Source organism: Amblyomma mixtum, chromosome 7 (assembly GCF_055824585.1).
Source record: "Amblyomma mixtum isolate Tamu chromosome 7, ASM5582458v1, whole genome shotgun sequence".
NCBI classification, from domain to species: Eukaryota; Metazoa; Arthropoda; class Arachnida; order Ixodida; family Ixodidae; genus Amblyomma; species Amblyomma mixtum.
The window spans coordinates 70,791,732-70,808,148 of record NC_143018.1 but is presented as its reverse complement, the minus strand read 5'-3'; the positions used below and the strand labels follow the sequence as shown (position 1 = coordinate 70,808,148).

Here is a 16,417-nt window from a genome sequence, read left to right as displayed (position 1 = left end):
CACAGGAGACTTGGCGTACTTACGTTGAGACTCGCAGCGTCAGGCACGCTTGGCGTCAGGCTCAAGACTATTGAAACGGAAAAAAAAAAAAAACACACCCGCCAGCAACAACTTGCTACGAATAACAACATGCGAATGCGTCTGACTCAAATATCAACACGGCATGCCCGCACTTAGTTTATACGCCACTCTGGATGCCGCGTTCCCGCTTTCCGAGACGAGCGCGAGTGAAGCCACCGGAAGTTGGACAGCTTGTCCCGGAAGTCGGGTGTCTGCTGGGTATTTCAATGCAAAAAGTCGCGTCTGTCGCCCTTTCGTTCTCAGTTTTTAAAGCGAAAGCCTTTAATGCCTCATACTGCCGTTAGCAGCCGTGTCGGCAGATTTGTCCGCGTTTTGACAGGTGACCACCGAGATTCTCTTTCTTCTTTCACTCCCACTTCGTCCCTTCCTGTACGGTGCGGTTCGGACGTCCACCGAGATGACAGAATTTCCTTTCCTCAAAAAGCGTTGTGTTCAAAGGGCAAGGTATCTCGCCGAATTGGTGGTAGCGTTTCTCTCTTTACTGTGCGGTTCGGGTCGGTCGGGTGTCCACCGAGATAACAGAGAATTACTGCGTAATTTCCTTTCCTCAGAAAGCGTTGCGTTCAAGGGCAAGACATCGCGCCGAACGGGTGGTGGCGTTCCTCCCTTCCTTCGCGGTGCGGTTCGGGTGTTCACCGAGACGACAGAGAATTACTGCGCCATTTCCTTTCCTCAGAAAGCGTTGCGTTCAAGGGCAAGGCATCGCGCCGAACGGGTAGTGACGTTCCTCCCTTCCTTTACGGTTCGGTTCGGGTGTTCACCGAGATGACAGACTGCGCCATTTCCTTTCCTCAGAAAGCGTTGCGTTCAAAGGGCAAGGCATCGCGCCGAACGGGTGGTGGCGTTCCTCCCTTCCTTTACGGTTCGGTTCGGGTGTTCACCCAGATGACAGACTGCGCCATTTCCTTTCCTCAGAAAGCGTTGCGTTCAAAGGGCAAGGCATCGCGCCGAACGGGTGGTGACGTTCCTCCCTTCCTTTACGGTTCGGTTCGGGTGTTCACCGAGATGACAGACTGCGCCATTTCCTTTCCTCAGAAAGCGTTGCGTTCAAAGGGCAAGGCATCGCGCCGAACGGGTGGTGGCGTTCCTCCCTTCCTTTACGGTTCGGTTCGGGTGTTCACCGAGATGCCATTTCCTTTCCTTAGAAAGCGCTGCGTTCAAGGGCAAGGCACATGGGCGTCCGGAAGGGGGGGCAAGGGGGGGCCAACGCCCCCCCCCCCCCCCCCCCCTGGAATTACGGATATTGCTTATGCCCTAGTAGAAAACAACTACAAACCTAACGCCTCCTCCATCCCCAGACATCGGGTGCCGTCCCCCCCCCCCCCCCCCCCCTGGAATTACGGATATTGCTTATGCCCTAGTAGAAAACAACTACAAACCTACCGCCTCCCCCATCCCCAGACATCGGGTGCCGTCCTCCCCCCCCCCCCCCCCCCCCCCTGGAATTACGGATATTGCTTATGCCCTAGTAGAAAACAACTACAAACCTACCGCCTCCCCCATCCCCAGACATCGGGTGCCGTCCCCCCCCCCCCCCCCCCCCCTGGAAAAAGATCTGCGGACGCACTTGGCAAGGCATCACGCCGAACGGATGGTGGCGTTCCGTGGACTGCCTGGCAGCGCTACAACACGCTGTCGCGTTCCACTCCTAAAGGCGAAGCTTAGCTTAAGCGTCATTAATTAGCAGTTAATTAGAATTTAGTCCTTAATTAGTAATTTGTCATTACTTCGTCGTCAATTATGTGTGACGTCACCACTTTCACATAGGCAAAGTGGTGCAGAAAACGCTTTCGCCTCTACGCACTTTAGACAGTCAAAGTGCCCCTGCATTTTTTTGCGTTGTTCTCGTGCAATATCTGCTGTTATATGAAAGGAACAAGTAAGCTGAACGCGAGAAATGTGAGCAATTGTGTGCAGAACCCTGTAATTTCAGAGAAACCGAACAGGCTCGCAGGTCTCACCCTGCCGGTGGTGGTGGTGGAAAACATTTATGTACACATACACTTCCGGAGGTTATGCATGAGCCACGGTGTAAGAATCTTACACCGTGGTATGAGCTGACCCAGAGGGGGCCAGCCCTTACAAGCACTACGTGGAGGTCCCTAGTTCGGGAACCCAGTGGCGTGGTGGTGGTGAAAACTTTTAATTGCTGCAATAGGGTTTGGGAGCCACAGAGTGGCCCCGCTACATGGTCGGCGCCCCTAGTCCGGGACACCGCATGACAATACCCCGTCTCTCGCCCGTTTCACCAGAGCCCTTTGGGACTCAAGCGAGGAGCAGTTGAGGAGGGCAGTCTCCCATGCCTCTCTGGAAGGGGTAGGGGAAGGGGGGAGGTGGAAATTTTGAGTACATGCCCACACCATGTGGAAGATATCACAGGTCTCCCCACAGTGCGGGCATCGCCCATCCGTGTTAGGATCGTAATGCTTTAAGATTGCAGGACAGAGTAGAGTACCTGTCTGCAGGCGCCTTAAAGTTCGCTCCTCCGTCTTACTCAGCCCCTTTTCAGGGGCGGAAAAAGGCGGTGGTTGTCGCTATAATGCGTTATTATTTCCCTGAATCGCAGCAGCGGTTAGTCTCCGAGCCAGAAGAGCTGGGATGAGGAGCACGGTGAATAAGCGCTCGGGCAGCCGCGCCTCATTACCTCGTAAGCCCTGATGGCCAGGAGCCCAAATGATTCTTTTGGGTGTTGGATCAGTGGCAGTCCGTCTTAGAATGCAAGCAGCTAACGGGGAGATCTCCCCTGCCAAGTAATGATCACATGCTTTTCGGGAGTCCGTAATGATGATTCTCGAATTGGCGTGGGCGGCAGCAAGCGCTATCACTACTTCCTCGGCTCGCATTGAATTCGGGGCTCGAAAAGAGAGTCCATCAACGTGCATTTCCTGGTGAACGACAGCGGCCGTGTAAAATCCCGTGCGCTAATAGACGCCATCATCCGCAAGATCCAGTGGCGTCGGCCGCCGCCCGGGCTCGCGCGACCAAGGCCCGTTGGGCCTGCAGGCCAGAGCAGCCGAGCAGGGTCGCCTCCCAGTCCTCCCGGGTTGGGTTGGGGTGAGGGGGGATAGCAGGGTTGGAGGGGCAGGCCCACACTATGTGATAGATGTCCGAAGACTTCTCCGCACAGTGCGGACAGCTGCCCGAGAAAGAAGGGTCGAAGTGTGAGAGCTGCCGGGCACAAAGTATTAGTGTACAGGCGAAGCAGAAGCCGCCCCTCCGCCTTTACACGGGCAAGGAGAAGTAGTGGAATGACGATGAGGCTAGGTCATCTTAAAACTGAATTTTCTGTATCAAAGAAAAGGCACAGTGTGAGAGGAACGACTGGCAAGAAACACGAATGCTGCAGTGCGCGTGAGAAGCGCTTTTAGAAATCAACTGCATCAAGTACCACGAATAAAAGCCCATTCAGGCTTAACTTGCTACAATACAAAACAGTACATGACACGCTTCGTCGAAAAAGCAGTACCATACCTTTTGGAGGCGCTGTTGTGAACCAACCGAACACACTCACCAGATAGTAGCCTAACCCTCGCTCCAGTTCGGTCTAAACATAGTTCGGTAAAATGGTCACTGCAAGGTCAGCTGCCTGGTGAAGGCTTCCACATATTCTTTCTTATAATTATTCCCCATGGATAGCATAACAGAGCTGAGCCTGTCTGAGCAGACGAGGCTCCATACCTGTTGTGTGTAGCGACGTCGTCTGCTAGTGTCGTCCCATTGCGATACAATGGACCATTATTTTTGAAACGTCTTTCTCGAAGATTTTGCTCGTCTCCTCGCTCAGTTGATGGCGCTACAGGTAGGCATTTGCCATGGGAAAAGAGGAGAACGGCGAAAACACGAAATGCTAAGTGGGAAAACAAAACTATAACTGAAAAACCGTGCTGAGGGACAAAGGCTAACTTCCGGAACAAGGCCGCCTACTTTCGGTGGCTTCACTTTCGGGTATCGGTAAGGTGGCTTCCATGGGTGACTTGATGCGCGCCCGCTACCCTAGGTATCGGGCGCTCGATGCGCCATCTAAGCTATGCATTTGAAGAAGGGCATGATCTTATCCACCCAGGGGTAACCCGATTGCGAAGGGAGGAGTGCAGGCAAGGAGGTCATACAGAACTAATACCGATAATACCTCTGATCATAGATATTCCAGGGCATGCAGTAATATGTACAGCCTTTGTCAAAAGTAACCAGGCTGAGTGGTTTGCTTCTAGCTTGTATACTGGAGCCCTTGTGGCTTTCCTAAAGATCAAAAGATGTTGGAAGGTAAGAAGACCCCCATTCCTTACCTTTAACGACCATTTCAGCTTCAGGGAAGCTGTAAGGGCTCCACTGTACGAGCTAGAAGCAAACCATGCAGCCTGGTAACTTTTGACAAAGACTGTACATACATGGTTAGGACGCCTGGGGTGGTATTCTCCCGGGGTGGTATTCTCCCGGTGTCGCCTTTTGCGACATGTCGCATTCGCTCTTCGCTGATTGGCTCGAGCCGCGGTGACGGCGGCGTGACGACACGGACCCGCCTTCCTGCTACGTCATCGTGACGTCGCCCCAATTTACTACGCTTAGTCGAACAACGGAATGCGCTGAAGCGATTCGCGTGGGCGACGGGCTACCGTTAGCGTACGAACGCAATCGGCAGTTGCGGCTTTTGCGCCCTTAGTGTGAAAACATGGCGGCGTCCTTTCAAGCGATAGCCGCCCGCTTCAGCCAATTAAGCAGTCCTTGCGATTCCGGTCGGCATGTTTACCGGCAACTACTGTTGTTGTTACTTTTCGCTATGACTTACCATGCTTCGACGATCAAGTTTAAGCTGCAATTCGGCCTAGTTTTTTAGATACGCTCTCGATTCTGGAGCGCGCAAGCCTAATGGGACCTCCAGCTACACAGCTGCTACCGTCTGCAACTGCCCGAAACGCAGCCGAAACCTAGCACAACCGTCCGGAACGAAACAAAAATAGATTTGGAGCTTTTTCGCGGTGTTTTATATACTTAAATGAAGTAAAGCGAGTTTATATTAAATTTGCAAATGTTTTTTTGAACATTAGACGTCATGTGATGGCAAATATTCTTGCTATAAAAGATACGAAACTACTGCTGCTAGTGGATCAGCAGTGGTAAATTGTCGCTTCTCGGAGTGAATGAATGCACCGCAGACGAAAGTGCCGGCGGCTTTTTCCGTTTCTTCGAGCATCTGTAAGCACTTTTTTAGGCCCCGCCCATATGCGACATGTCGCAAAAGGCGACACCAGGGCTGTGGCATGTTGCAAGTTGCGCGTCCGCGCCGAGGGTGGCGCCCCGGTCGAAACGATTGCAGCGATCCTGGTATCGGCGGTAAACGGGGCTGCAGTTAAGCCTAATAAAAGTGAAATTTTTCGACCACTATCAATAATAAAAACATGCTTATGAACTAAATTATAACCAGCCATAGGTATTAAAAATAAGACATCAAAGAAATTAGTTGCGAAGATGACGACGCGGGTAACGCGGCAGCAGACGACAAGCAGACGACGCACGGTCAGCCGCGCAAGCGAAAACGGCGACGTCGGCGACATTCGCACTGCAGCAGCGTCATTGGCGTCATGCCGAGTCACACAGTGAGCTTTTCTTGGAGTCTTTATACTAAGAACTAGCACTGCAGCATAATATGTTGTCCCTAGCCCAACGCACTGTGATTTCTTCTACACGAGTCAAAGGTTGAAAATTTTCTCTGCCTTTCTCTGCGTGTGTTTATTCATAGCCACAGACTGATGCGTTTCAATACATGTCAGATGTTTTACTTCCCTGCTATTTACTTGAATCTCTTACGAAGTCGCGTACAAACGTATATTCAGTCATGTAGCATTTTATTATGTATACTGTACCTTGATACCTTTTTTTATCCCCTATATATTCTCTGTGCGCTCATGACTGCTAGGTTTACATAATGGCGTTTTTTTTTATTTTGATTTTTGGGATGCCTGTTACTGATACTGCAATGTCACTCATACTTAAAATCACTTTTTGCACATCGATTGTCACTGCTGATGTTCTTTTAATAAATTGTTCTTTGTACAAAAACGATTTACGCTTTTCGTTCTCGATCGAGCGCAGCTGCTAAGCAGTCGCGCCGCTCGCCACCATACACCATGCTATTCAACAGACACATCGAAATACAGAAGCGAGTGAGCAGATTCCGTAAGTACTTAGGAAATCAAGCGTGAATGCAGCGCGGGATCAGTTAATCACCACTATTTACAAAGCTTGGATCGAGCTAGCGGCCGCCAGCACCAGGAACGCGCGGGTACAGTGCACTGTAGCGCGAGCAACCGGCCACAACCAGCCGCCTAAACGCGCGCCGCCATATTGGATTTTTGATGCGTTTACCGCCTCTCCCAGGTGCCGCCACCATCGCCTTCTAAAAAAAACGTCCCCATTGGCTCTATGAGAGTGTCACTCCCTTGGCGACACCGGCAGAATACCACCCCCGGTGTCGCCTTTTGCGACATGTCGCAGTCGCACTTCGCTGATTGGCTCGAGCCGCGGTGACGGCGGCGTGACAACACGGATCCGCCTTCCTGCTACGTCGTCGTGACGTGCCCCAATCTACTACGCTTAGTCGAACAACGGAATGCGCTGAAGCGATTCGCGCGGGCGACGGGCTACCGTTAGCGTACGAACGCAATCGGCAGTTGCGGCTTTTGCGCCCTTGGCGTGAAAACATGGCGACGTCCTTTCAAGCGAGAGCCGCCCGCTTCAGCCAATTCAGCAGTCCTTGCGATTCCGGTCGGCATGTTTACCGGCAACTACTGGTGTTGTTACTTTTCGCTATGACTTACCTTGCTTCGACGATAAAGTTTAAGCTGCAATTCAGCCTAGTTTTTTAGATACGCTCTCGATTCTGGAGCGCGCAAGCCTAATGGCACCTCCAGCTACACTGCTACCGTCTGCAACTGCCCGAAACGCAGCCGAAACCTAGCACAACCGTCCGGAACGAAACAAAATAGATTTGGAGCTTTTTCGCGGTGTTTTATAGACTTAAATGAAGTAAAGCGAGTTTATATTAAATTTGCAAATATTTTTTTGAACATTAGACGTCATGTGATGGCAAATATTCTTGCTATAAAAGATACGAAACTACTGCTGCTAGTGAATCAGCAGTGGTAAATTGTCGCTTCTCGGAGTGAATGAATGCACCGCAGACGAAAGTGCCGGCGGCTTTTTCCGTTTCTTCGAGCATCTGTAAGCACTTTTTTAGGCCCCCGCCCATATGCGACATGTCGCAAAAGGCGACACCGGCAGAATACCACCCCTGGATACCCGCTCGCCTCCGCTTTCAGGGTGGGGACACCCTTTGTACGGTACAACCCCGCGCCGCTGTTTTCCCCTCGCAGCTGCATGTTGGGCTCACGTCATGGAGGAAAAAAAAAAAGGCTGAGGCTTAGCTAAGGTTAAGCCTAGTCAGATGCGAAGCATATTGATGGCTAGGCTTGGTAATACATGGCTTTCCTTGGTTGAATACTTGGTCATTTTAATACAACCACTAGAAGTGTAGCAATTACGGATTGCCGTGGCAGCTATATACGTGATCATCGGTGAATTCAATGCAGAGTGTACAACCGCTGCCCCAGCACCGGCTACAACAGCATTCTTGGCACCCATGGAAAGTACATTGGAAAGCTGAGGCAAGCTCAGCTTTATCCTCCTGAGACCCGTGTATGGCAATGTGTCCAATATATTGGACATTAGCTTTTAAGCCAGTACTCCCGCGCCGAAAGATTCATCTTCATAAAACCCGCTTGTCCAATACATTGGACAACTGGTGGCGCCATCTGTGCATCTTTTTTAAAATTAAACTGCTCATTTTCCCGCCAAAACACTTTGAAAACGGCTGCGTTCAGCGGCGCGGCGTTCTATGGCACCTGCCGGAGAAGTAAGTGTTGTTTCTACGATTTTACCTACTTTGAACGCGTAAATTTTGTTGGATATCAACAAAAATAGAACAGAAAACATGTAGATATCATAATTGTAACTCTACATGACCTAACTTTTCTGTGCTTTCAATCTGATTTCACGTGTCCAATACGTTGGACGCTGGGACTCAGCCCGGTTATTTTGACCGCGCTTTTGAGATGGCTTTCGCAATAACTGTAAACGAATACTGCTGGTATTTAACGGCTGGGGACGAAATAACGTCTTTTTCGTTGTAGGAGACAGGCCTCGCGTTCCTGATGAGACGGCTGAAGCAGTTTTACAAAGAATTGGACAAGCCAACACATCAGTTGGTTGGTTTAGTTGGTCTATGGGGTTTAACGTCCCAAAGCAACTAAGGCTATGAGAGACGCCGTAGTGAAGGGCTCCGGAAATGTCGACCACCTGGGGTTCTTTAACGTGCACTGACATCGCACAGTACACGGGCCTCTAGAATTTCTCCTCCACAGAAATTCCAGCCGCCGCGGCCGGGATCGAACCCGCGTCTTTTGGGTCAGCAGCCGAGCACCTTGACCACTGAGCCACCGCGGCGGCCTCCAACACATCACACATTGACCTATCGGACAGCGACGACGACACTATTGTCGATCCAAAAACAGCAAGAAACCCAAGAAACGTCAAGAAGCAAGAAACGTCAAGGAAAAAAAACAGCAAGAAACAGAGAGTGACAGTGAAGTTGAGTGGAACCCACCATCAAAGCAAGCTCGACGAGGAGAGACCAACAAAAGTGTCTACCATTTCCCAAGGCTGTCTGACGCAGCTAACGCTGCGCGCTGCAGGTTTGAGGGGTGCACCATGAAAACAAAGTGTTCTTGCACAAAATGTCAGCAGTTCTGCATAACAAAAGACAGATGATGCTTCGAAAAGGCACACAGCAAGTGAGCACAGCGAAACTTTTTTATTCAGTTGACGTATATTTTGCTACTTTGACTTTTGTCATAATAGAGTATTTTTTCGCACAACTTTCACAGCTTTTTCTGAAGTATTTTGTGACATGCCCACTGGGTGGGAAAATACGGCTAGAGTCCTAGTGTCCAATATATTGGACATCGTGCTGAGCTGAAACTATTAGTACTGTTGAGAAAATATCTCTCACTTTTCACCTTTGTACTCCTACCAGCTTATTCTGAAACCCTACAAAGTTTTTGTGCACTCAAATTCACTCGGGTCTCAGGAGGTTATACCGCTGCTGTAGCGTCACGTGGTCAGCTGCAGCGCCTCTGATGTGGAGCCTCCACCGCCGCGGCCGACCGCGCGAGCCGGCAGCCCATCTCTCCTCTGCTGTGACGTCATGTTGTCACGTGGTCAGCCGCCGCGCGAGCCGGCAGCCCATCTCTCCTCTGCTGTGACGTCATGTTGGCACGTGGTGTCACGTGGTCACGCTAAAGGTCAATGGTAGCTCCACCGCCGCGCTCGACGGGCTGTAGTGTAGCTCTAGTAATATGCTTCGCATAAAAGAAATCGCTTTTCTTGGGCATTAGTCCCGATACACGCCAGCTGCCTCTCCGATATGTGTCTTTACCCTTGTTGGTGTTCTTGTTATTTTCACCAGATCAACCCCTTTTTGGTATCGTTTTATCGCCCCCTTTTCCTCCTTTCGAAATGATCACGTGCCATTCACCTCGCCACTTACTTTCATTTCATCCTTGACGTAATTTCATCCTTGAGTAACAATACTACAGAGTGGCTTCAAAAACACTCGTGAGCGTGAGCAACGAGAATCATATTTTATTTTTAAATTTAACACAGTGCAAAATGGCATTAATGAAACCTACGGCACCCTCACCTCTATTCCGAGGTCAGAGGCCTACGAAATTAAACAAAGCAACGCTGACCCTGTCGTCTGAGGTCATACCCCTTTCAGCATGCCATATTTGTGCCTTACCTCCCCCCCCCCCCCGGGTCTGCTCACCTTGTGGTCCCGCGAACGCCACATTCTTTTTTTCTTTTTCCTTTTTAAATGTAAGCTTACAATTTTTACATTCCTTCCAATACTTCCGCTCAACCAGGTGTGGGTGCATTATTGCTGGGTGCGAAGAAAAAGCACTGCTTCAAAGGTTTTCTTTTTCCTATTTCACTTTTTTTTTCCGAGGTTTCTTCCCTGCTCTCTCTGTTGAAAGGTCAGATTTTATTTTTTATTTTTTTTTCTGCCCTCGCGGCCAGGAGAAAGTTGCTGCACGGCCACGCACCTGGACACGTCTGTCAATAAGCAAGCCTGTGGTGCTTAACGAAGAAGAGGCCGCATCTGGACGTTGTATTTTCTTCCTGTTCCTCGCACTCTCCTTTTTTTTCGTGTGAGTCGCACTGCCTCTAATAATTTTTTATGTGTATTTTTCTGCTATGTGCTTTGTGTTTCTAACTTACCTGTTCTGTACCCACCTCTATAAAAGGGGATGCATTAACAAAGTAAAATCACTCCTGAAGAAGATCGGTCTTCCGATCGAAACGTCGAGTCAAATAAATATGTTTCGTTTAACGAAGCGTATACTTCGCTATATATTTGTGTGCGCAGTCAAGTACTTCATGCTTTCGCAACCTATATATAGCAGACGAGGAAAGGGGAATGAGGGGCTCGTTATAAATATGAGAGAAGCCAACAGCCACAGAAACCAACGGGAACAGGAGATTTTTAATTTTTATTTATTTATTTTGTGGTGTTGATCAATTTATATTACTGAATATGTTATCGCTTAAAGCTAATCAATTAGCTTTAAGCGATAACATATTCAGTAATATAAATTGATCAACACCACAAAATAAATAAATAAAAATTAAAAATCTCCTGTTCCCGTTGGTTTCTGTGGCTGTTGGCTTCTCTCATTTATTTATTTTATTTATTTCATAAATACTGCCGACTGCCCTTTGGCGGTCAAGGCAGGAGTGCACAAAAAAAAAGAAAAAAAAATACAAAGTAGTAACAACCAAATAACAGCAACAAAGGGCGATTACAGTACGAGAACAAAATTCAGTAAGACCAACGGGAAGCAAAAAAGTACAGGCAAATCATCCGACGTCAAACAGACTAAGTGAACAGAATAAAAACAAGAAAATCGAAGTACACTGTGTACTAGACGCGCTACTGCGATACATGAGCCGAAACAGCAGACAAAAAAGATTCTGGAGATACCAGGTTGGTGATATCGCTTGGCAGTCGGTTCCATTCGGAAATGGTGCGTGGAAAGAAGGAACAAGAATATTCCTTTGTTCGGCATCGTGGCATCAAGATAGTCCGTTCGTGTTTGTTACGGGTGGGGCGTGTTGTGTTGTATTGCATGTAACTCTGAAAATTCAGTTTTGTTTTATTATGTATGATATTGAACAACATTTTTAGTCGGTGCTGCTTTCGACGGGATTCAAGCGTGGGAAGCCCAGATCTGTTGAGCAAATCAGATACCGAGACCTGCCGACCATAAGCGTGGTAAATAAACCGGAGTGCTTTCCTCTGGACGCCGTCAAGAATTTTTATATCCGTTTTTGTGTGCGGATCCCATACAGCGTCGGCGTATTCGAGCACTGGACGCACAAGTGATGTGTATGCTGTCAGTTTAGTTTTGCTCATGCAATGCTTTAGGCGGTGCTTTAAAAACCGAAGTTTTTTGGACGCTGCTGAGACAATGGACTGGATGTGTACGCTCCAGTTCAGGTTGGATGTCATGGTTATCCCAAGATATTTCACCTGAGTCACTGAGTTGATCGGAAGGCCCTTGATTTTGTATGTGCATTGGAGCGGTTGTTTCTTTCGTGTTATTGTCATTTTTCCACATTTTGAACTGTTTATACCCATTTGCCAAGTACAACACCAGCTGGAAACTGCTGTTAAGTAGTCGGTTAGGAGTGCCTGGTCTTCGACTGATGTGATACTATGGTATATAACACAGTCGTCGGCGAAGAACCGACAGCGTATGCGTGAGTTGAAGGACAGGTCGTTCAAATAAATAAGGAAGAGAAGCGGCCCAAGGACTGAGCCCTGGGGAACTCCTGAAAGTACTGGCGCTTTTGTGGAATTAGATTCAGATATTTGAACAAACTGATGCCGCTGTGTAAGGTAGGAATCTAACCATTGTACTACTTGCCGATTATTTAACCACCACCTTATTTTTAACAAAAGATTGCCATGCGATACCCGGTCAAACGCTTTTTCGAAGTCAATGAAAATTAAATCTACCTGTCCATTATTGTCTAGCGACATCATAATTTCATTTGTAATATGAATAAGCTGCGTCACTGTCGACAAGCCTTGCCGAAACCCATGCTGGCTTTCAATAAAAAAACCGCTTCCCTCTAGGAATGAACTTATGTGCTTGAAAATAAAATGTTCTAATACTTTACTGGACGTACATAACAAAGAAATTGGCCTGTAATTCTTCACGCAAAGCTTGTCTCCTGATTTGTGAATGGGTACCACCTTTGCTGTTTTCCAATCGTTTGGAATTTCTCCTGTCCTGAGACTTTCAGTAAAAATAATGAAAAGGTATTTAGCGCACCACTCAGCATATCTGTACAGAAAAGCGTTAGGGATATCGTCTGGTCCAGAGGATTTTTTTGTGTTCAACTCCAATAGAGCCGAAACAATACCCTCCTCGTTAATAATTAGGTCTGGCAGATTGAAATGGCTAGTTCGAGATTCGGAGACTGAGTTGCTGTTACTCAGGAATACAGAAGAAAAGTGCTCATTGAAGGCAGTCGCTAAGCAGAGGGAGTCGGTAACAACTGTGTTGTTAAGGAGAAGTTTGTTAACCGGGTCTTTTTTCTGTGACAGATGCCTCCAGAACTTTTGGGGGTCAGTTTTTAGAAAATTGTGCATCTTGACATTAAAAAAGTGGTACCGTGAAGATTTTATTTTTGAACGCAGTTCAGCCCGAAGAGCCGGCAAAGCACCACCAACTTTATTGCTTGTCCTTGATAAGCGCTTCACGCGACGTTTTAACTGTATGATCTCGCGTGTTATCCAGGGACACGCCATTTTCAGCTTCTTATGTTTAAGCGGCACGTACTTGTTGATACATTGATGAACCGTACTTTTGAATTCTAACCACAAGTCGTTCACACTTGTACGCCCATCAGTGTATTTTTCGGCAAAGGATTCATACGTAAGTTCAAGCTGATCTAGAACGCTTTCATCCTGAGCATTGTTGAAGTCGCGAAACACTTTTCCTGCCTGATGAACAATTACTGGTCGCAGCAATTCGCTTTTAAAGAGCACCGCTTCATGGTCTGATATTCCGGGAAAGACATCTGTCGAAAAGCCCAATTGACTAACAGGGTCCGATATAAATACTAGGTCAAGAAGAGAACTGGCATTTTCTGTAATGCGCGTAGGTTTCTGAACAACCTGGTTTAAGTTATAGTTGAAAGCAATGCTGAGCAAAGCATCCGAGTTAGCACACAAAGTTTGATCGCACAGGGAATCCCAGTTGATGTTTGGCAAGTTAAAATCGCCGCATACGATAACATGGCTATAGCGCTTTGTATGTTCATTTAAAAAGTCGTGCAAGTTGTCCAGTACAGAAGTATCAGCATTCGGTGGTCGATAAATAACACCTATTAAAAGACTAAGCTGAAGAAGACGGAGAACAACCCAAACCATTTCAGTGTTGGTGTGATGCGGTATCAGCGTATAGTCAATGCCTTTCTTTATCAGAATAGCGACACCGCCCCCTCTTGAAGTGCGGTCGCGACGAACGATTTCGTATTGATCGGATGTGATAACTGCATCATTCGGAATTGCATCATGAAGCCATGTTTCTGTCAGAACAGCAGCGTCAGGATCGTGTGTGAAGAGGAGGCTTTCAAGTTCGTCGAATTTATTTACTATGCTTCTAGCATTAATGTTAAGCACGGAAAAGGAATTCAAGGATGTCTGTGTTCTTAGTGCTCCTGAGCTCTGTGTGTTACTTTGTGCGGACACGAGTTTGGAAACAGACCATCACTTTGGAGCGCAGGGAACTCTTTCATTGCGGGCGTCGTCCCATCGATACAGTTTGCCGTTTATTTTAATTTTGTCAAACTTGAGCATGACCTTCTCTTCTTTCAACCTTTGCTCTTTCGCACTTTCCCAAAGCTTCTTTCGTATTGACTGAACGCGAGGGGAGAAGTCCTCAGATATACTATAGCCTGAGTTTTTCAGATTTCTACAGCTTTTGAGAATTCTCTCTTTGACCCTCCCGTCAACTAGCTTAAAGATAACTGGTCTGCATTTGTCCTCAGCTGGCTTCCCTATTCTGTGGATACGCTCAATAGCCACATCCGAAATTTTCAACCGGTCCAGAAGAACATCCTTGCAGACCATGTTCTCAAGGTCTTGGGGCGTTTCGTCCTCGGTTTCCTTAACGCCAAACACAATTAGGTTGTTCCGCCTGCTTCTATTCTCTAGGTCGTCTACTTTCATAAGTAGACTGTCGACAGTTTTTTCCAGTGATTCTACTTTAGAGGTGTAGTCAGTAACCGTTGAGGAAATATCGTCTAGCTTCTTTTCGATAGCAGACAGTCTCGTGTTAGTAGAGCTTGTATTTTGTTTCAGCTGTTTAAGATCTTCCATTATTGTTTGCAGCATTTCCTGTGTCGAAGGACCTGGGTTTGGTTCTACGTCACCACACATAGCAAGCACGTCAACAAAACAATGATACATTGCTGTAAGGAGCGTAACTAACGGCCGTGGGCACGGCAGAAGCAGTAGGCACACATTGTCACTGCGGTAAGAGTAAACAGGCTGTTTGTCTCTTACCTGGACAAAAAACAGGAACGGATTTGTTAGCCGTATGGTTCCAACGCCTCCGCCGTGCCCACTGGTCGCGAACCGGGCAGAAGCTTCTCTTTTATGTGCTGTGACTGGTGACGTAGTCGATGGTGGCGTGCGATGCGCATGTCCAGTTGCGCAGTCCTATCAGTTTGGTCTTCGCGATGCATTCCGATGAAGAAATCAAGCCGGAAACACGATGGTCGGTCCAATTTCCAGTGCTGTCGTGGTACGCCCCCTGTGATGCGGGCTCCACGTTCACGAAAAACACGGCCTGGACAAAAAACATAAAAATTGATCAACACCACAAAGTAAATAAAATTAAAAATCCCCTTTGCCCCTTGGTTTCTGTGGCTGTTGGCTTCTTTCATATTTATAACGAGCCCCTCAAACCCCTTCGCTTGTTTGCCTAATTGCTTAGCGAGGGTCTCGGTTCTGGCAGCCTTGACGCCATAGGGAAGCATAAGAGGGTTCTCACGCAGTTTCCACCCTCTCCGTTCGATGACGTTCTACGTCACACCTGCGGTAGCACAGGGCGTTCTACTCCGCCGCTTATGAACGTGGGTGGCGCTGATGAACACTCTCAAGGTTAGATTACTTGTAAACATAAATACCCCAGAAAGCAGAAGATTTGACAGCCGTCGCCGTAGCTCAGAGGTAGAGCACCGGACGCGTAATTCGGAGGTCGTGGGTTCGGATCCCACCGGCGGCAGTGGTTGTTTTTTCTTCTGCTTTTCTAATCAATTAGCTTTAAGCGATAACATATTCAGTAATATTCTAAAATTGATCAACACCACAAAGTAAATAAAATTAAAAATCCCCTTTGCCCCTTGGTTTCTGTGGCTGTTGGCTTCTTTCATATGTATATATATATATATATATATATATATATATATATATATATATATATATATATATATATATATATGCGACACCTGTAGTTTATTAGAAAGCCTTACCAGCCCGATTAGACGAAATTCCGTCGGCGACCATCGTTCAGGCCGAGAGATATGTAGTGCCAAAAGATGGCGTTGCAACAGCCGCCGTCCAGCCGTCGAAGCGGTGAGTTGGGGCGTCGGCATGCAGTACAGATACCAGAGGCATACGCTTATTGCGCTGTTAAGGGTTCTCTGCTCTTCTTCTGTGAGAGATTGCTCCGTTGAGAAAACGACCCGTACGAAGAAACGAAGCACCAATAGGAAACACAGTCAATAAACAGACAGTGCACATGATTTATTTACTCTTGCTTCACATGACTTTACTGATGTGGGGTTACACTTATATACATACGGCTCTGTTCCAGCCGTTATTTTGAAGTATGAGCACATTTCGCGTAGAGTGAACTTGCCAGGGCACTGAAGGTGCTTTCATCTCAGGCCGTGGCTGCGTAGATATCGAGTGCGGCATAAAAGCCAGTTCGGAGGAGCAGACAGCAGCAGTAGCAGCCCCAAATAAACCCAACAGTTGTACAAATGCTCTATTGTACAATGCTCTGTTGTACTGCTCTCACCTCACAATTGCAATTTCGGCCACCGCTGGATCGTTTATTTTTTCTTTTCTTGCCGGCAGTCTCTTACGGTACGGTAACAGATCATATCTTATATTGCCCTCCACTGCCCCCTCCCCAACTTT

The 16,417-nt window shown here is 47.7% G+C and overlaps 2 protein-coding genes across 2 annotated transcripts in view; both read right to left on the bottom strand.

Annotated features, from left to right (window-relative positions):
* The window catches only part of LOC149336420 (uncharacterized), a 61,777-nt gene extending 61,544 nt beyond the window's left edge, over positions 1 to 233 (bottom strand). Inside the window, exon 1 of the mRNA XM_089552883.1 lies at positions 24 to 233. Coding sequence (XP_089409009.1) covers positions 24 to 131 — 108 coding nt within the window. The 5' untranslated portion in view covers positions 132 to 233. The remainder of the gene's footprint in view (positions 1 to 23) is intronic.
* A 13,261-nt stretch (positions 234 to 13,494) lies between these two features.
* Positions 13,495 to 16,156, bottom strand: LOC149336419 (uncharacterized). The gene is made up of 2 exons (XM_089554145.1): positions 16,134 to 16,156; positions 13,495 to 14,834 (listed from the first exon to the last, which is right to left on the bottom strand). The coding sequence occupies exons 1-2, from the start codon at positions 16,154 to 16,156 to the stop codon at positions 13,976 to 13,978; spliced, it is 882 nt and encodes a 293-aa protein (XP_089410271.1). The 3' UTR covers positions 13,495 to 13,975.
* Between the last annotated feature and the right edge of the window lie 261 nt (positions 16,157 to 16,417).